Consider the following 20,666-nt stretch of genomic DNA (forward strand, 5'->3'; position numbering starts at 1 on the left):
ATGCATTGATTTTTTTGTCTTTTAGGGCTCTTGGAAATTACTATTAATTACCAAAAATGTATGACCAAATAATTTATCTATATGAAAAAACCTATAATAAATTTAAAAATAATAAATAATCCTACGAAGCACAAACAGCAAATAGAGAAGGTAAATAATGCATGAAATTGATTTTTTTTTTCCTTTAGTGACTCAGGATATCCAGCAGGAACCTAATTTACAGCAGGAACAAACACTTGCATGAAACAACACTTCCTTCTGCTGTGGAAGTAAATTTGTTAATCCTCCTTGCAGTAGCCTTTGAAAGAAAAAGGACAAATAAATGGAGAAGGAAACAAACATAAAGGACAAATAATTGGAGAAGGAAACAAACATATAGGACAAATAATTGGAGAAGGAAACAAACATATAGGACAAATAATTGGAGAAGGAAACAAACATAAAAGTCAATGTCTCGACACACGCTTCAAAGCCTCAGCACATATCGTAACAACGCTACTACGCACAGGTCGCCAACTCTCTACAGAGTCAATCGCTACCAAACTTCATGTGATTTTCTGATTAGCTCAAGAGTAGTGCATAGAGAGCTTCATGGAATAGGTTTCCATGACCGAGCAGCTGCATCAAAGCCATACATCACCAACTGCAATGCAAAGCTCCGGATGCAGTGGTGTAATTCTTAGTTTATGCTTCTCCGTAACGTCATCATTGAGCATTCGAAGTTCTGCGTAGAGGGAACACCATGCCGCTAGGGGTGTGTGGCTGTGTGGTTTCAGGGGTTATAGCCGAATCCTTGCTAGACCAATCACAGCCCTTGTGGTCAATGTGATGTGTAGTTACAATTTTTTGGAGGTGCACGTCAGGCTACGGCGCAGGGGTCCACGTCGACGCCGTAGCTACGCCGTCGAAATGACGGAGAAGTATAAACTATGCTTAAAGCACACCGCCACTGGACTCTGGAGCAGTGGAGACGCGTTCTCTGGAGTGACGAATCACGCTTCTCCATCTGGCATTGTGGCAAGTGTAAAGTTTGGTGGAGGGGGTATTATAGTGTGTTTTTTTTTTTTCAGGAGCTAAGGCTTGGTCCCTTAATTCCAGTGAAAGGAACTCTGAATGCTTCAGCATACCAAGAGCTTTTGGACAATTTCATGTTCCCAACAGTGTGAAAACAGTTTGGGGATGACCCCTTCCTGTTCCAACACGACTCCACACCAGTGCACAAAGCAAGGTCCATAGAGACATGGATGAGTGAGTTTGGTGTGGAAGAACTTGACTGGCCTGCACAGAGTCCTGACCTCAACCTGCTAGAACACCTTTGGGATGAATTAGAGCGGAGACTGCGAGCCAGGCCTTCTCATCCAACATCAGTGTCTGACCTCACCAATGCGCTTCTGGAAGATGGTCAAAAATCCCCATAAACACACTCCTAAACCTTGTGGAAAGCTTGCCCAGAAGAGCTTTTATGGCTACAAAGGGTGGGTCAACGTCATATTAAACCCTATGAATAAAGAATGGGATGTCACTTAAGTTCATATGCGTGTAGAGGCAAATACTTTTGGTAATATAGTGTACATATAATGTAATTTATGGGTAACCCAAGTTTAAGAGGGGAACACCCACTTTGTGAAAGTTTTACAAATTTAAAAAAAAAAAATTATGTAGTATGAGAGTTAATTTTGGATAATTTGAGCTATTTACACACACTTATTATATTATTATCCTCTTTTCATACACAGAAAACTAAATGCAGACACTAAAGGAGTAAATACGTTTTGACCCAACATTTTTTGCATCTGAAAAGAAACTAAATTATACAGGGTTATAATACAGAGTAATTCACCAGTCTGCATTTGTGTCATTTTTATTCCTTAAAAGTGATCTTCTATAAACAAGAGGCAGAATAAATGTACAACAACTGCAGTTGCAACAGATAACTAGAGAATAAATGTAATCATTCACACCTCATAACTATGATGAAGTAATGAAGTTAATGACAAAATTACTCTCCATTGTTGCTTGTACAGTTGATGCTAACTTATATTAACAAGTTTCTACATGGCAGAAAACCAAGTCAATTAAACATTTCATTCCTCTAAAGGGCAATGTTTTATTAATAAATAATAAAAGCTGCTTTCAGCTTAAGATTTTAATATGCAGCTCAAAACACAGCGCGAATGAGTGCTTAATTAATGTGGAAATATCATCCGCTGTATAGCAAAGCTGACACCTTAAAGACGAGACGTTCCCCTGTCAGGAATCTTCTGTAATATGAATGATAACCACCAAACGCAAGTTTCAGGTATAAAAATATATTTAAGAGTATGCACATGTTAACATAGTATTAGATGCAAACAAACAAACATGATTCAATACCAGCAAATCTGATTACCATCAGAACTTATACACAAATAGTAAGGTTGATGGTATAAACTTACGTGTGCTGAATTCATTGATTGATTGATGATACTTGCTTCTGATTTTTAAAGGAAAAATGCAAAGCAAGAGTCTTCACAGATCCACCTGAACCCCCCCGTTACCCGAACCTCAGTCCGGTGCAGCCAGGTGGATCAGAGAAGACGATCCGGCAGCATGAATCCCAACTGAAGCGTCGACTCCAGACGAGTCGCGCAATTTCAAGATGGGATGACATCGGCTTTGTTTTGAATACTTGTACATCAGTGTTCGCTTCTTAATCGCAATCATCTGACACATCGTACATCAGCCTGGGTCCCAGGCACACATTTTTGAAATTGCGAAGACCTACGACAGAGAGTTGAAAGGACTGTAAATGAACAGAAAATATATAAATGACTGACCACCTTAAAATAAATACAGTTTCATTACTTCAGTAGCTTCTAAACGGGATTCCCTGATAAACATCTACATGAGTCACCTGGACCTGATCATTATAAAACATGGATCCGACTTCAGAGATCTGGATTATTGTGGAAGAGTGAAGACGGGGCTCCAGACTAACTTTGTACACTTGTAGCACCGATGCTCCGAACTCATAAAAACAAAAATCCGAAGCGCCACTGAAATAAACATTTTCATCCGTCCCTCCCTTTTTGACCGCATTTATGAAAACTCGGCACAGATGCACAATCTAAAGACACTCTAAACCTTACAGAGATAGAAATTAAGAAAAAAAAAAACAATAACTGCAGTTTGTTATTTCATCAAATTGTCAAATCATTGCAAAACACTGCTCAGAAGTGTAGTTAAAAGTAAAAAATGTATATAAAAGCACTTTATTACACGTCGATTCAAATTGATTCATTCATCAGTGACATTGACAATGAACTGCAGTGGAATGGGTGGCAGATCTCCCATCACACTGCAGTTTGACGTACTAAATGACTCATTTCATCTCCTTGAGCAGGCCGATTAGCAGATTCCTTATTTACAGAGAACACAGCATGAAATACACAGAGTTACCTTCCTTTCAGTATCTTTGCCTTATTAACTGTGCGAGAGGGAAAGGTCGGCGCACTTTTCAACGGGACGTTCCTCGTCGTCGAAACACGCACATCTCATTCGTCCTGCTGTTTCAGTGGATAATTTAAAGAAAATAAATAATTTTAAAAAAGACAAAAAAAGGGGGGGGGGGTATATTTCTAAGTTGCCTGGCTTAAAAGGTTAGTTGCACGGTTTCAAAATACGTGGTCTCAGTCTGGAGCCCTGAGGGACTCGAGTCCGCAGAGTGGATGTAATTACTGCACATGTGCTGCTTTACAGCCCAGGAGCAGCACGGAAGTCCAGGACTTTGTCTTTTTATCAGTTCATTTCTAATTCATGCTCGACAGAACTTGCTCCAGGATCCCGTCAATGACATCGGACTCATAATTCACTTGATCCAGCTCCAGTGCCGGCCAGTAGGGGATGAGGAGGCGCCCAACGTTGTGCCGGAGCTCGATCAAACTAGAAGAGGGAAACAAAGGAGGAGGAAAAAAATAAAAAATTGGGGAAATTCAGATTTATCTTTCAAATTCTCTGCAAGAGTGACACCAAACACTAAAAAAAGAGAATTATTTCCCAGCGGTCCAACCTTCTGAATGTGTCTGAGCTCGAGTGCGCCGACATTCCTGCCCCCTCTGGATGTGACTGAGAAGAGAAATTGATGGTTCTGTGTGGAGACTGTACTTTTTCCATTTGCTGCTGCAAGCTCAGCCTGAGCTCTTCACACTGGGCAGCCAGGCTTGACTTTTCCTCCTCCAGAGCGTCCAGCTGATGATGAACCCACAGATAGGTTATGAACAGAAGAGGGATGAGAAGCGAATAGAAATCGATAAAAAAAAAAACTAAATCAAAACTATGTATGTTATTCATACCCCAAGTATGTTATTCAGAACATGATGTATAACTTTGACTTTTTCTCATTACTTTGGATGTTTGTGTGACATATTTATAACAGAGTCCCTTTTGAAACAAGTCCCTTTTATACTGATTTTGACAGACACAGCAACAGGCAAAGCTTTGAAGCATTTAGTTTAGCTCTGAAGATTTGACCGAAGCCCTGCACAGGCTTTTCTCATCACTCCGATAGCAACTGATTTGGTTACTCATAACCAGTCTGGACTGGAAAGAGACACTTTCAACGTTCGAATTGGCACCTGAGTATTAAGTTAAAACAGACTTGTAAGCATACTGGGCTCAGATCAAAGCATGGACACCGACCTTTGAGCGCAGTTCATCCCTCTCCTTGGTTCTTTCGTCCAGTTCTTGGACCACACAGCCAACTTGCAAAGAAATCTCATCAATATCCCTTTCCTCATCTGCGGCATTACTCACACTGGCCTTGGTCTCAGCAGCTGCTATTAGAGTCTCTTTATCCTTTATCAAATCGTTGACTTTCTGTTTGGCCTTCTCAAACAGGCTCTTGTAGTCCTTCTCCTGCACCGTTCCTTCTGTCTGGCAGGCTTGGTGTGACCCCTCCTTCTTTACATTCAGCTGAGATAGCTGCGTCAGCCTGTTCTGCATGTCCTGCAGCTGGGAGGTGAGTTTTTGGACCTGATCTTTAAAACAGTCTCTCTCATGAGCAGTATCCTGCATGAGCTCCATGAGCTGGTCCTGCTGTTTCTGCACCTCAATGATACTGGGGTACTGATTTGAAGAGGGATATGCATAAGAGGGTCCAGCGACTTCATCCCTCTCCATATCTGTCACTCCATTCTGTGCGGCCTGCTCCCCTCGATCCTCTCTGTGAAATTCTCCACCGTCCTCTTGCTTGAGGCTGCGGGTGTCCATGTCTGAGTTCTGCTCTGCAACACCATTCCTAGATGCTGCACTCTGCTTCCCTTGACTTTTATTTTGGTCCCCTTCTTGCTTCACGATGGATACATTTGTCTGGGTAGTGGTGGTGACCGTGTCTGCGGGGTGGCTGGCTGCAACAGGTGCGGACACCTCAGCGGTCGTCTCCGAGGCGACGTCCATAGCAGCGTCGTCGCTACACTCGAGCAGCATGGTGGCATGAATTTCACTTTCATCTTTCTCTGCCTTCACATTATTAGGATTGAAGGCCGGCTGTTTTGGCTTGGGGGTACTAGCGGTCTCCAAGATGAGAAGGTCGTCATCAGTATCGCTGTCGTCATTAGTACAAACCAAGACATCAACAGGCCCGAATGTGGAATCCATATTTGCTACTGAGGGTGTGTCAGAGGACCCCTCTCGCACACCATTTACTCGGGGTTTTTTTGGTGTACTGTGTGGAGGAACGTACAGTGCTCTTTTCCCCCTGCAGTGCGCAAACAACCGAGTCAGTGTTGTTTCTTAACTTGAGAAAAACTAATCTACTTAAGATCAAAAAAGCACGATATCCTACCTCTGTACGTCCGCTGACAATGAGCGCACGTTACTAATAACTAGGAGACCACTGTCACTGGAGGGGCTGCAGGCTATGGAAAAAAAAAAAAACAAGAGCAAAAAATATTCAAATCTTTGGAGCTTTTCTTTTTCTAAAGCACAAAGAACACCTCCTCTTACCGGCTTGTGACAGGGCGGAGGACCCCAGCAGGGAGGATTCAGCCCTAGCAGCACCCCCACGCATGGACCTACTCCTTGGGGTGGTAGGAGTTGAAGGGGTCTGGACAGAGAACAGAAACAGCATATTACTAATATTCCTAAACAACATCCAGTTTAAAAGAGATTCTTTAAATGATGAGAAGACTATCCTTCCATAAAATTAAAGCCTTTACTGCCAGCTTCCACTGGTTTCATTTAGAATTCAGTCATGAATCTATGTCAGTGTTGCACAATGTATCATTTCAGCACCGTACACTGCAACTACAATAAGGCAAAACAATCGATTCATTTTGAAATACAGAAATTTTGCTGCTTGGTGCAAAAAAACTAAAACAAAAAAACGTGCACCTATGAATGCAGTGGATACGTTTAAAAAAAAACAAAACACGGGGATGGTTGCCAGTTAGAGACACGCAGGCTCTGTGTGCACAAAGCAAAACAAGCGAAGAACAAAGAAAACACTGTACATGCAGGGTGGGGTCACCACGGCGCTTTCCAGAAATGTAACAACGGATCTCTGTGATGCAGACCACAACATCGGTGACTGGACGATTTCTAAGTTGCAAATCAACACACCTTTATTTAAATGTGTAAATGAGAGACCAGAATGCAATATCAATCCCCCCCCCCCCCCCCCCTTTTTTTTTTAAATAATGAAAATGCAATGGCCTCCTGTAGTCACATAGCTTCGCAGTGGCTGTGGACACACCATCTAAGCGGTTGAAGACACAAAGCAGGCAGCAGCTAAAAAACCCAACTGCCAGGCTTTTGACAAGAGCTGCAAAAAGTCAGCACATTACACCAAATTAAGAAATGTTTTGGAGTTTTAAATGCTGGTTTTTCACGTGGAATGATCTTGTCTTATACCAGCCTTTCCTTAACTGTAATATCTGGTTTGAATGTGATCTACCGTACACTTTTTTCTGAGTCACTAATTTAGTTAAAAGCAGCCGTCCAACAATCTATAGCTCTGACTATGCATGCACACAGAGATGTACCTTCTGTTATTATCCATTCTTAAATACGTAAGTGGCTGAGGTCACTTGAAAAAGCTCAAGTGTTGGCTGTGCATTGATTTAATGCAAAAATCAGCAGATCGTGGTTTAGTCTTAAAAGGATGTACCGTTTCATGCAGCTGCCGCGTCAGGCTTTCCTCCCTCCGCCTGAGAATCTCATCTCGTCTGGCCAGAGCAGATAAACGCTGTTCCTGACGTTCATTGTTGACCAAGAAAAAAAAAAAAGAGCAAAAAGCACTGTTATTGATATGTTAACGTTTACAGAATTACACTAAGGTGTTGCAGGTACCTTAAGGATGAAAATGTAAGACGATCTGAACACGATGTATTCCTACCTGCTGGATTTTCTGCTCTTCTTTCCTTCTGTCCTCTCTCTCTCTGTAAACAAATAAAGCACTGAGGTAAAGCTCACACCTGCAGCTCTGCACCTCAAGTATGTTTAAGTGACACGTTAAGCTTGACTGCCAGATCTTAATGAGACATCTGCAACCTACTGTTGTTTATAAGTCTTTTGGTATGACTGTTCATCATCAGAGTCCTCGCGCTCCTCCTGTACCTGGCAGCTCCTGGAAGGGTAAATCAGACCCATCAGAACAGGAATTTAATACATTTTATTCTCAAAGGGTCAATGTACTTAAGACATTTTTAAATGAAAAAAAAAAAGAGAAGATATCTGCTATGTGGAGTGTTTCAAACGAAGGTTTTGCCAATGGTCGCGAGTTATCAACATCTCTTTTTCATTCACATTTGTTTATTTCAATCCTTCCTGCACTGGTTTGGTTACCTGTACTGAGGATCTGGGTTCATACGGCAGAACCATTTATCCGGCAGCTTGTTGATGTCAATTCCATCTGGGAGTTTGCGCCAGGACAAGCAGTCATCGCACTGCACCCAGTTCTGATCCGGTCGCTTCCTGCGGAGTAAACTTGGTTAAACAAACATACTTAGAGAACACATGTTGCCAGTCACTGCACACTATACTCACACGATGTCTTCCACTGGTATGGTGTTGGTTGGGTCCTCTTTGGTCTTCCTGTGGCGAATTTCTTTCCAGTACTCCTTCAGCTTTATTCCCAAATTGTTCATGGTTTTTCTGTTAGAAGAAAGACTTTCAGGAATCCAGAAAGATGAACCAAACAATCCTTAATCCTTCGTGATCCCAACTGAACGCACTTTCAATGCGATTACCTGTACTTATCCGTCTCCATAAAGTTCTGTTTGTTGTGGGTGGGATCCAGAAAGTTACACTCTATGACCCCGATGACTCCAACACCTTCGTTGTTGGCCTGTTGAGCGCAAAGTTTCACCAGATGACGACATTTACAAAATGTCCTAAACAAACTCACCTAAACAGAGGAAACTCACCCTTAACTGGCAGCCGACGCGTTCATACGCTTTGATGAGACGGTTCTTGTGATACATCATAATACCATACTGGTCTTTACTTTTGGTGTTATACCCAAAGGTAATAGGAATGGATTTGTTCTAAAAATGACAATTAAGGAAACCTCAAGATTGCACACCAGGAATGGAAATGGAAAAGGTGCAAAAAACAGAGAAATCAAGAACGTGAGAAGAAAGGATACCAGGAAAGTGGGCTTGTAGTTGTCCTTTATGATGTCAGCCAGGCTCTTAGCAATGAGCTGAGATTTCACCTTTTGACCTCGCACTATGACCTGCATCCGAGGCTTCAGGTACAGAATACTACAATATACCTGCAACCATGAAAAACGCAGCTATGAGTTCATTCATGCAGCTCAAGGACTCAAGGTTTAAGAGACTGAAAGCATCACATCAGATAGAACTCTGAAGCACACAAACGGAGAAAAAAAAAAAAAAACTCTAAAAACTACGATGAAACCATTTTTCTATCATGTAACCGTCTTCAGACTCACAAGATCAAATGCTTAGAAAGCAGGAATATTCCCAAATAAAAACACATTCCAGAGAACCTGCGTGGAGAAATAACAACTTGCACGTTACTGATCCTTACCCGGAGTGAGTTAAGACTCTCAGGGGTGGAAGACGATACCTGAAGAGGATCAAGAGTCTCAGAGCGAATTCGGATATCGTAGCGGTCTGTGTCAAAATCAAACTCTGTTGTTCCTGCAGATGTCCTAAGAAAACAAAAAACAAACAAACAAAAAAAGAATTGAGGTGGTTTACTTTTATTCAAAAGACAGCTAATACAGTCTGCAGTGTGTGGCCTCACCATTAGACAACCAGAAATGTGATATAAATGTTGTTTTTTTTACATGTATGACATAAACCTGTGGCTGTCTTCTGATGAGCTCATCAGATCTGATCACTTATGCGCCGACCTGGTGAAAACTTGGTTGTGTATAACTTAAATGCACAAAGTAAGTCTACGGCATCATGTTTTCATATTCTGTATTGTTCTAAATATCCAATGTTCCTATTTTGCACTTATCCACTCTGCTCATACTACACAATGTATGTCCCTGAATGGTCAAAGATTTTAAAATAGCACAACTGGTTAGAACTGGACTAAATAACTGGGACAGATGAAGCTTCTCTAGCCTGTGAGATAGGGCTGTTACATTAGATACACGCCTAAAAACAACACACACACGTTGTTTATCACATCCCAAGAACATGACGGGAACTATGGTCAGCCCATTATGTCACTAATAATTGGCCAATTATACTCGGTCGTGTGTAAGTCCAACAACTGTAAAATAAATGTGAAAAAGATAAAAATTAACTATAAATACTCAGGCTGTGAACTCAAGATTTCTCTGGCTTGTTCTTGGGCTCCCAACATAAGAATAGAGCGAATACTACCAATGAATAGAATAAAATGTTTATTCTGATGTTAAGAAAAGAAAAAAATGTTTTGACTTCAAAAAGGCTACCTGGGCGCTCTCGGATAGCGCTCACAGCTGGATGTTGCCAGCAAGCTGCAGGGGTTTGTCTTCAAGCCAGCGTAGGTGTCATTGCTCAATTTACATGTTAATGTCTGGGGGTATCCTGTGCGTCTGTATGCAAACGTGTACAAAGAAGGGGCTTTCAAATGTAACAAGCCTCTTGGTCTGATCAGACCTTGTGGCACTGAAGGCTGAAAAACCACCAAAATCCAACACAACATAGCATGGGGGCAGTTCTGTGTGGGTTGCAGAGGTCGGCGACAACCTGAATATCAGTGCGGTTACATGCGGGCAATCGGATCGGATTAATGGCTAAATTAGAGTTATTCAGCTCATGTAACAAGCTTAATCCGACAAGAAATCGAATCGGATCGGGTTACTTGCGATCGAATTCAGACCCCGGGATAACTCGATCCAATTACCCACTGAACGTGCCTGGAGAGGACAGTGGATTAGTGATGTGTCGTTCGCGAACGACTCGTTCGATATTAACTAATCTTTTATATGACTCAGGAGTAACGAGTCGTCTCAGTGAGTGATTCGTTCATTTTCATGCAGTACCCTTTGGCGGCTGCTGCATAAACTCAGTCAGCACGACAGGAAACAGAAATGATTAATTCATTTTCATGCAGTACCCTCTCTCGCCACATGGCAGGCGGCAGCTCAATCAGCTCAGTCAGCAGGACAGGAAACAGTATTGATTCGTTCACGACTCAACTCCTCCGGTGACGGGTCCTTGCACAGGAAACAGTATTGATTCATTCACCACTCAACTCCTCCTGTGACGGGTCCTCGCACAGGAAACAGTATTGATTCATTCACGACTCAACTCCTCCGGTGACGGGTCCTCGCACAGGAAACAGTATTGATTCATTCACGACTCAACTCCTCGGGTTACGGCTCCTCGCACAGGAAACAGTATTGATTCATTCACCACTCAACTCCTCCTGTGACGGGTCCTCGCACAGGAAACAGTTTTGATTCATTCACGACTCAACTCCTCCGGTGACGGGTCCTCGCACAGGAAACAGTATTGATTCGTTCACCACTCAACTCCTCGGGTTACGGCTCCTCGCACAGGAAACAGTATTGATTCGTTCACGACTCAACTCCTCCGGTGACGGGTCCTTGCACAGGAAACAGTATTGATTCATTCACGACTCAACTCCTCCGGTGACGGCTCCTCGCACAGGAAACAGTATTGATTCATTCACGACTCAACTCCTCCTGTGATGGGTCCTCGCACAGGAAACAGTATTGATTCGTTCACCACTCAACTCCTCCGGTGACGGGTCCTCGCACAGGAAACAGTATTGATTCGTTCATGACTCAACTCCTCCGGTGACGGGTCCTTGCACAGGAAACAGTATTGATTCGTTCATGACTCAACTCCTCCTGTGACGGGTCCTCGCACAGGAAACAGTATTGATTCGTTCACCACTCAACTCCTCCGGTGACGGGTCCTCGCACAGGAAACAGTATTGATTCGTTCACCACTCAACTCCTCCGGTGACGGGTCCTCGCACAGGAAACAGTATTGATTCGTTCACGACTCAACTCCTCCGGTGACGGGTCCTTGCACAGGAAACAGTATTGATTCGTTCATGACTCAACTCCTCCTGTGACGGGTCCTCGCACAGGAAACAGTATTGATTCGTTCATGACTCAACTCCTCCGGTGACGGGTCCTCGCACAGGAAACAGTATTGATTCGTTCACCACTCAACTCCTCCGGTGACGGGTCCTCGCACAGGAAACAGTATTGATTCGTTCATGACTCAACTCCTCCAGTGACGGGTCCTTGCACAGGAAACAGTATTGATTCGTTCATGACTCAACTCCTCCTGTGACGGGTCCTCGCACAGGAAACAGTATTGATTCGTTCATGACTCAACTCCTCCGGTGACGGGTCCTCGCACAGGAAACAGTATTGATTCGTTCACCACTCAACTCCTCCGGTGACGGCTCCTCGCACAGGAAACAGTATTGATTCGTTCACCACTCAACTCCTCCGGTGACGGGTCCTCGCACAGGAAACAGTATTGATTCGTTCATGACTCAACTCCTCCGGTGACGGGTCCTTGCACAGGAAACAGTATTGATTCGTTCATGACTCAACTCCTCCTGTGACGGGTCCTCGCACAGGAAACAGTATTGATTCGTTCATGACTCAACTCCTCCGGTGACGGGTCCTCGCACAGGAAACAGTATTGATTCGTTCACCACTCAACTCCTCCGGTGACGGCTCCTCGCACAGGAAACAGTATTGATTCGTTCACCACTCAACTCCTCCGGTGACGGGTCCTCGCACAGGAAACAGTATTGATTCGTTCATGACTCAACTCCTCCGGTGACGGGTCCTTGCACAGGAAACAGTATTGATTCGTTCACGACTCAACTCCTCCGGTGACGGGTCCTCGCACAGGAAACAGTATTGATTCGTTCACCACTCAACTCCTCCGGTGACGGGTCCTCGCACAGGAAACAGTATTGATTCGTTCACCACTCAACTCCTCCGGTGACGGGTCCTTGCACAGGAAACAGTATTGATTCGTTCACCACTCAACTCCTCCGGTGACGGGTCCTCGCACAGGAAACAGTATTGATTCGTTCACGACTCAACTCCTCCGGTGACGGGTCCTCGCACAGGAAACAGTATTGATTCGTTCACCACTCAACTCCTCCGGTGACGGGTCCTCGCACAGGAAACAGTATTGATTCGTTCACCACTCAACTCCTCCGGTGACGGGTCCTTGCACAGGAAACAGTATTGATTCGTTCACCACTCAACTCCTCCGGTGACGGGTCCTCGCACAGGAAACAGTATTGATTCGTTCACCACTCAACTCCTCCGGTGACGGGTCCTCGCACAGGAGACAGTATTGATTCGTTCATGACTCAACTCCTCCTGTGACGGGTCCTCGCACAGGAGACAGTATTGATTCGTTCACCACTCAACTCCTCCTGTGACGGGTCCTCGCACAGGAAACAGTATTGATTCGTTCACCACTCAACTCCTCCTGTGACGGGTCCTTGCACAGGAAACAGTATTGATTCGTTCACCACTCAACTCCTTGGGTCTTCGTTCATTTGTCACGTGACAGGCTGAAGAGCAGTAGGCACAACAGTTGGTTCACAAACCGGATCATTCATACGGATCGCTGTTTTGTTCATTTGTCATGTGACTGCAGCTCAGCTACGGGGCTGTGGACTATAGGCTGCATTGGGAGCTGGTGGCTAAAAACACTGACAGATCGGGATGTAGCCTAGCGACAGGATGTCAATAAATGATGTGGAAAGGAAGCTCAAAGAAGGTCTTTACAGCACAAAGACAAAGCAAGGCAAGTCTGACATTTGGAGAACTTTTTCAATTGTCCGTGAATCTCTTTATTAATAGCCTATAAAATTACGTGTTTTCTCCTGCGGGACGGGAGAAGACACAAAATCAATGCATTTCTATTATTGTGCGGGCATAAATTCTCAAAGTTTTGTGGCTGCGAGCGGGAGTGTAACACACACGTTGCGGGTGGTAATGGTCAGAAATTCAGGGGGAGCGGGGTAAAGAAAACAGTCCCGCACAGTTCTACTGTGGACTGAGAAACGAAGGAGGAAATGAATGATGTCTGATTTGTGATGTTCATTCATTTGTCATAAAATCATAATTAATTAGTGGTCTTCGGTTTTTGTAGATATGTATAGTGTTGTTGTGTATATAATGCGTGAAGTGTGTAAATAGATAAATGATAATGTAATAATGTGAATAAATACTTGTGTTATACTCTACCATAAAATAGAGTATAGTAATGATAATAATAATAAAGACAATAATAATATAATGATGATGATAATAATAATAGGACACAATAAATGCACCATGTAACATTTTAAGGAACTTATTGTTACTTTTTTTCCCTCACTTAATTGTGTTACTAATTGTGAAAATCAATGTGAGTTTTACATTCACTTGTCCTCTACCAGCTGTCACGTGACAGGGCTGAACGGATCGTTCTCGTTTGTTAATTTGTCACGTGACAGCTACCGAGTCACTGTCGTGCTTTAAACAACAATGGCAGGGAGGATACAGACACAAGTCACCTTACTGTGCATTTGCTTTCCCAGGTTTTCACATGGTTTGAATTGTTTGTGGCATTTTGTGTATTGAATTTTGTCAGCTCAGCTGAAGCAAACGATGTTGCCTTCGGTGTTAAGTGTTTAGAACCGTGGCCATTTTGTGCAACGCCCACAGTAGGGCTACAGCGCCACCTGCTGGAAAAATGAACGAAATGACTCGTTCAATTTACTGTCAAAAGAGTCGAACTTCCCAACACTACAGTGGATAGGATCGAGCGTTCTGCGCATGCTCGAGATTTTTTCCCGCGATCGTCACCCGGAAGTCGAAGGAGACGATCTTACTGTTGTTGTCGCCACCGTGAGAAAGAAACAAACACCGCGATGGAGAATGCGCCGTTGTGCATCGCGTTTGTGCCATAACCAGCTCATCACAAATGTAGAGGGATGTAGCTTCATCTGGCTCTTTGTTCGCCATCTTTCTCGAATGCCTTAGTTTTGTTGTTGTTGTGGTGAAGACGTCAACCGGAAGTGGCTCTATTAGCGATAGTTCAAATGGGTACAGCGCCACTTAACTACTGTGGTATTGCATGCTTTGTGCCAGTGATTCGATTCATTCACCGCCATATAACAAATGCTAATTACCCTTGCTCAGATAAGGAGCATAACCCAACTATAGCTATAATCGAGTTAATCTCATCATGTAAACCCACTGACTGACTAACAGCCAGGTTTTTCCATGAATGGATAAATTTTTTTTACCTTCTTCGATGGCACGAGCATGTGCCAAGATGGAACAGCCAGGGTTAATTGGGCTAAAATAGTGAACCAGTGGTTCAGAGAGCACGAGAAATCTTTTTCACAGGCGGATTAACCACCAGAGAGACAAGACCTGACATGCTGGCGAAGGCTTTATGCAGCGGTCTGGCTCTTCTAATTCCAAAGAAAGTTAACACAGCTCTGGAGTAAGTCCGTAGCAATCGAAGCTAAAGGGGGTGCTACAAAATAAATGTTTGAATTTTATAAAGAAGGACATTGACTAATCGTATGTTAAACATGTATAGAAATAAATATAATGGAAATAAAAGTAAGTGATTCAAAACATTTATATATGAAAAAAAAAGGTGCTTGTCCCCGATTCCTTCAATAGCATAATAACCGACACAGATTTGGTTGCAGTGTGGTGTTCTTGCAATATCTGTCTAATGGCACATAAATGTGTTTCTGCTGTAGAGGAAAAATCTTATGGTCAAATGAGACAAAAGCTGTTTTCATTTCTGGAGGTGCAAAAACAGGACTGCCTGGTGTGTGCTTAAACACATCGAGCTGTCACCGTGGCACCTGGCATTCTAACTAACTGATGTGGCAACTTGCTGTGTACGAGCGTAACAGAAGAACGGCCTTACAGAGGCTACTGACAACCTTTAAGCATGCATGTAGCAACCAGATAAAACAGGCTGATGTGTAAATAGTCGGACGAACCTGCGAAGGTTCCAGATGATGATCCGCGTGCCCGTTTTTTTTGTGGACCCCGATGAGCTGATAATATCGATCTCAGTGAGCAGTTCCTCCTTTGTCTTGAAAAGGGAGAAGCGCAGAATGTCCCGCAGGCTGGCTTTGTGTTGCTCTTTTACATTGAGTGAAGCTGCAGTTAAAGTCAACACCAGGAGTAAATATGCCTCTTTAAAACAAGTCATACGAGTCAAAGACAATCTGTACGATTCAGCTTATTGCCAAGCTTCGAGGGTTCAAAGCTGTTGCTCCGGCTGTTCCCAACTGAGCAGGCGACTCGATAGACTGAGCTAATGAATGCATATGCGATTAATGCATCGGATAAAGGATATACTTGTGTGATTCTCTCTCGAAGCTGACAATTGGTACAATTATTTGCTTGGCATCAATCCTCTCCAGGTAGGTCTGAGAGAGCATCCCAACACACAGTGTGCTCTTAGACTTTGAAAAGACAATGGCGTCTTTGCCCAGACGCATGGATCCAGACTTGAAGCCGTTGCCGTAGATTCCAATGGGTTCCTTCCCATTTACCGCCATTTTGTCACTGTAACCAAAGCTGAAGGGGGGAAATATAAAGATTATCAGGTAAGTAGAATGAATCCATTCTTCACAAAACATTCTCAGAGGTAATGCCTTTCACTACGATCGCAGATTATAACCGCTAAATATCAAAATAACTAATTATACTTAAATAGAAGGAATATACAATTTCACTTTTGAAAAAATTTTTTAAAAAAGCTCAAAGATGACGCTTACTGCCTCCTAACTTAGTGGAATCAGTACCTGAGCATCTTATGCATTGCGTCATGGTCCAGTCCGTTGCCATTATCCATGAAGGTGAGGCACAGTTCTTCTTTTATCACCGTCTTATCGATCCAGAACTGTTTGGCGCTGACATCCGGATCATAGGCATTGTCTATCAAAAGAATCAGAGGTTAAAAAAACAATAAGGCTCATTTTTCGGATGTATTCTCCCAGAGTCAAATGAAAGGAGCAAGCGGTTAAGGAATTACATGTAAAGAATAGGTCAGTGTTTGCTAAAGGGACGGGTTTGTCCAGAAGACTGAATTCACAAAATGTCACAAATCAATTTGCCACTCATCGCCTTTTAAAAGGCATACGTGACCGATGAGGCAAACGACTGAAGATTTGTGAAACGAAAACATTCTGAAATGAATTTTAAAATTTGGCTGCTTTTAAATTCAAAATGGACAGATCTCAACTGAGATTAGTGTCCCGAGTTAAATATCAAACAAAACCACTTCAATCTTCATGCAAATAAGACACTCAAGCTTCATCAGTGGCACACGGTTCCTTTAGTTACGGATTCTGTGAGGCGGAACACAAAATAAAGTCGAGTCATTGATGAAACCACAGGTTCCCGAGATAGCACCTATCTCAGAAAAAAATGCTGTGAGCACGGCTTCTACGTTAATGCCGTTTAATCAGAAGTGTGTTTTGGGGTTTGAATAGTATGGGTGCGTTTAGACTGACCACAGGGACCTAAATCTTTGGATTTTTGCAGCAGGTTAATATTGTTCAAGCGACCTTGCTGCCGGTTCCCGAGAAGCGGAAAAAGGTTTGATTTTATGACGTCCACGGGATCAGAAGAAAGAAAAAAAAGAATCTGAACTTTAGTTTTACTAAATTCATCCCTGAAAAGTAAATGAATTAAATAAGTAACATGGCATCCTAGAAGCGGTCATGCAGGTAAACTGAGGACAACAGAGGTATGAAGTTAATTTTAAGAAAAAGCTCTATGGTATGTGACAACATAAAGAACAGAAAGTGACTCACCTATGAGCTCGGCTATAGCGCTGAAGGGCCAGGTGTGGCTGGTGGAGTTGGAGTGAAGAAACTTAGGCGAAAGCTACACGTGAAAAACATTGAAATGAACACAGCTGTTACATTTGATATCAGTGCGGGTTTATTTTCTGTTCAACGGGACTTCGCTCCAAAAATGTTATACAATAAACCTTTATTCTGAGTGGCGTCACCTGACTTTGGAACTAAATCTACAGTGTTGATGTTAAAAGAAGGTTATTGAAATGTAGACGGTGAACTTTTAGAGGGCAGGTACTTTGAGATCAACTGCTGGTGCCATTCAACTGTGGCAAAAAAAAAAGAAAAAAAAGGTGCAAACAATGAATGAAATAAAATAAGATACGAAACAGCAGTGGTCAAGGATAAGAAGCCAATAATGATGCAAGTTTACAAAATATGGAATTGGAGTATATTTACATATAATTTTTTAAAAATATACTCAAGTTACGAAAACACACTTCTCTTCAGTGCATTTTAGGAGGGGAAATAATGAAACTGGGATGGAAATATTATATCTCCGTTTCATGAAATGGAATGAAAAATGACAGAGCCTAAATAATTCCAACCATCACACAACTACACTTTGACTGTGAGAGGGCAAATGTACACTGGTTAGCCACTGGCCCATTATATGCATTTTAATGCATTTCCAATGGGCCAAAATTCCAAATATTTCAGAATGAAAAAGTCAGTGAAATATTCTGTTCCCCCATTAATGTTTTTATGTCCAATTATGTCCAAATATGTCACAGGGACAGTGTGTTTGATGAAAGCAATGATATATTATAGTATAGTATGCACAATAGTAATATGAGTGCCTTGATGCCTTCTGCCTTGGCACCCATAATAAAATATCATGCGTGTGTTTCAGCATGTTTTTGGATTGATTCCTTACATCAAAACGCAGAAGTTTGCACCTTAAATGGCCATCTGTTTTGTGCAAGTTCTGTGGGAGTTTGCAAGTTTGCAGTTACATTTTATTTAAACAAATTCAAACTTTTAAACTTATTTCTGAAGTCACCATAGACTAAGAACCTTATAAAAACAACGCAGCAGGTATGAACAAATACCACCTGACATGCACCTGTGTGTATATGGACAGCAAGATGCCAAGAAGTATAAGAAAGTCGATTTATAAAGACTACGAATTAACATTGATGTAATAGTGTAATTGAGTCCTCTTGTATCTATTGTAACCTTAACACAGGCCACATTGAAGATTGTTCACAAGCTCTTGATTGTAAATTTGCAGTAATAGTATATACTGTTATTGTTATATACTGGTATTATATATACCTCGGCCCGACCAAGTTCTTTAGACGGTGGGGTTGTCCTAGACTAGAGGACGAAAACGAAACTGAACGCCCAGACCTGTCCGGATATTCAAGCGGTCGTTATTGACAGAAATACATTCTCCCTACTTATCTCTGTCCGTTAGCTAACTTCCCAAATGCTAAGTGATAACCAAACGCCAAATAAGCAAAATATTGTCTGTGTATACTCTCAACACTGCACCGGACACAGCGTGAGGTATAATATGGATTTATTTAAGCCTGGTAGTAACACAAACACAATTTTCCAACATCCCTTTCACTGTTTATACATTTAGCCCCCAGCCACAGCAGGTAAAATGCCATATATTAAGTTAATAAAGTCCGCTCACCGTGCTCAGTGGTACACCGCGGTCTGTTTGGGCCGCCATCTTTCCGTAAAAGCGGATGATGGTAGGCGGAGTTTGGCTACATCCACCCAGGGGGGGTCAAAGATGTGAGGTAGAGAAACGGAGAACTTATAAACAAGTTATTTTATGGCGATTCAAGCGTGAGCTTAGATTCATAGGTTACATAATTGCTACATAATTGAGTTTCTTCAACAAACTTCAGACTTTGGTTGCTTGCTTGTTAAAACTCTACGATTACTTCCGGTTTGACTTTATTCCGGAATAAAAGCGTGGTATCTATAATAAATAGCTCGTCAATTAAATGCACCCGGAGATATGGTAATTATCAAAAATGTTAGTTTCTTTAAAGGATTCCCCTCCCCCCGTTTATTTGATGCAAGCTATATTTCCTAGTCACAGAAGAAAGTAAACTGTTGAATTTTTAAAAAGAAGTAGCTCCCATATGCGCTTAATTTCTGTAAATTGGTGTGATGACACCAGCAAAAATAAATAGATAAAAGTATAAAAAAACAAACAAAGAAGCACTTCCAAGTTTCAGATTCCTGAAAGTAACCACCCTGTCCCCTAATAATAGCTTCGAACTGTTGGAAATATCTAAACTTCATTACATTATCACCTGAGGAGGTTTTGTTATCACGTGGAAAAATATGGCTTATCTTGCCTTTCTGATACAATGATGTTGTTGTGCAATTAGGCATAGTTAGTACTCATCAAACTGACCTAGCTTTGAGTTATTTTTAGTGCAGCTGAATGACGATGAAACACTCATCTAAGGTAACAGTAGATAATTCATGATGCTTCACATAAGGACCCACACTGCAACAGTTTAAGTCGCTGACGAATCTCAACATCTGCTGATGTAAGAAGACTGTGTCAACCATATTATGTTAATGGTGTCTACCCCTTAATGATTGGCTTCCAACACAGAAACCAGACAGACACGATACTGAAACCATACAGACACGGTAAGAAGAACAGAGCTGCTTAGACCATGAAACCGAATGATCTGAAGTGGTAATCTTTACTTTAATTTGAAGTTCCCATATCAGAGTTATTTGGTTTCAGTGGTTGTTTCTTATTAAACACAAAGGGTAAATATAGGAGTGAAAGTAGTTTTAACTTCTTGCCGATACTATTACATTAACTCAAACGCACCGATCCCTATAGCAACCGCTGTGTTTCGGAAGTAGACGCGCATGCGCTTTCACGTACTGCTGAGTGCAATCTCCGGTCGTAAACTCATAAACAGTCTCTTTTCCGAGCTGTTATGCATCGTTAAAATTGAACAAATTAACACAAAACACAACTGCGTACTCTCCTGCTGATTTCAATTGGGATATTTTGCAACGAACGTAAAGACATTAAACGTGTGGTAAACGTTTCAAAGGCTATGCGCAGAGGAGACCGAGGGGAGGGGGAAGAGAAGCAGGTCAAGAGCCTCGAGATAGAGAGGCAGATGGCCGGCCAGGGCTCCGTCCAGCATGGCCTACATTTAAAATGTAGCACGGACAGTTGAGAAACGATTTGGAATGAGCTAAAAGGAATTCTTAAACAGACAAAGTAGTTTTCAATACTGCATATTGCTAGCGGAACCGTGATTGGTTCTGAATGAGGGCTTTATAGCAGCCAGCCGCTTTCCCATCTTCCTGGTACTGCG

At 42.4% G+C, this 20,666-nt stretch overlaps 1 protein-coding gene across 1 annotated transcript; it reads right to left on the reverse strand.

The window, feature by feature from the left end:
• Nucleotides 1–2,228: 2,228 nt before the first annotated feature.
• Nucleotides 2,229–19,052, reverse strand: morc3a (MORC family CW-type zinc finger 3a). Its single transcript, XM_072396929.1, has 19 exons — nt 18,992–19,052; nt 17,302–17,374; nt 16,288–16,420; nt 15,837–16,060; nt 15,475–15,631; nt 9,031–9,154; nt 8,624–8,752; nt 8,403–8,522; nt 8,226–8,323; nt 8,023–8,130; nt 7,822–7,950; nt 7,532–7,603; nt 7,373–7,415; nt 7,145–7,228; nt 5,983–6,082; nt 5,822–5,894; nt 4,678–5,734; nt 4,049–4,227; nt 2,229–3,921 (listed from the first exon to the last, which is right to left on the reverse strand). The coding sequence occupies exons 1-19, from the start codon at nt 19,028–19,030 to the stop codon at nt 3,789–3,791; spliced, it is 3,075 nt and encodes a 1,024-aa protein (XP_072253030.1). The 5' UTR covers nt 19,031–19,052; the 3' UTR covers nt 2,229–3,788.
• Between the last annotated feature and the right edge of the window lie 1,614 nt (nt 19,053–20,666).

The sequence above is a fragment of the Leuresthes tenuis genome, unplaced genomic scaffold, assembly GCF_036924035.1.
Source record: "Leuresthes tenuis unplaced genomic scaffold, fLeuTen1.0.hap1 SCAF_12, whole genome shotgun sequence".
Classification (NCBI taxonomy): domain Eukaryota; kingdom Metazoa; phylum Chordata; class Actinopteri; order Atheriniformes; family Atherinopsidae; genus Leuresthes; species Leuresthes tenuis.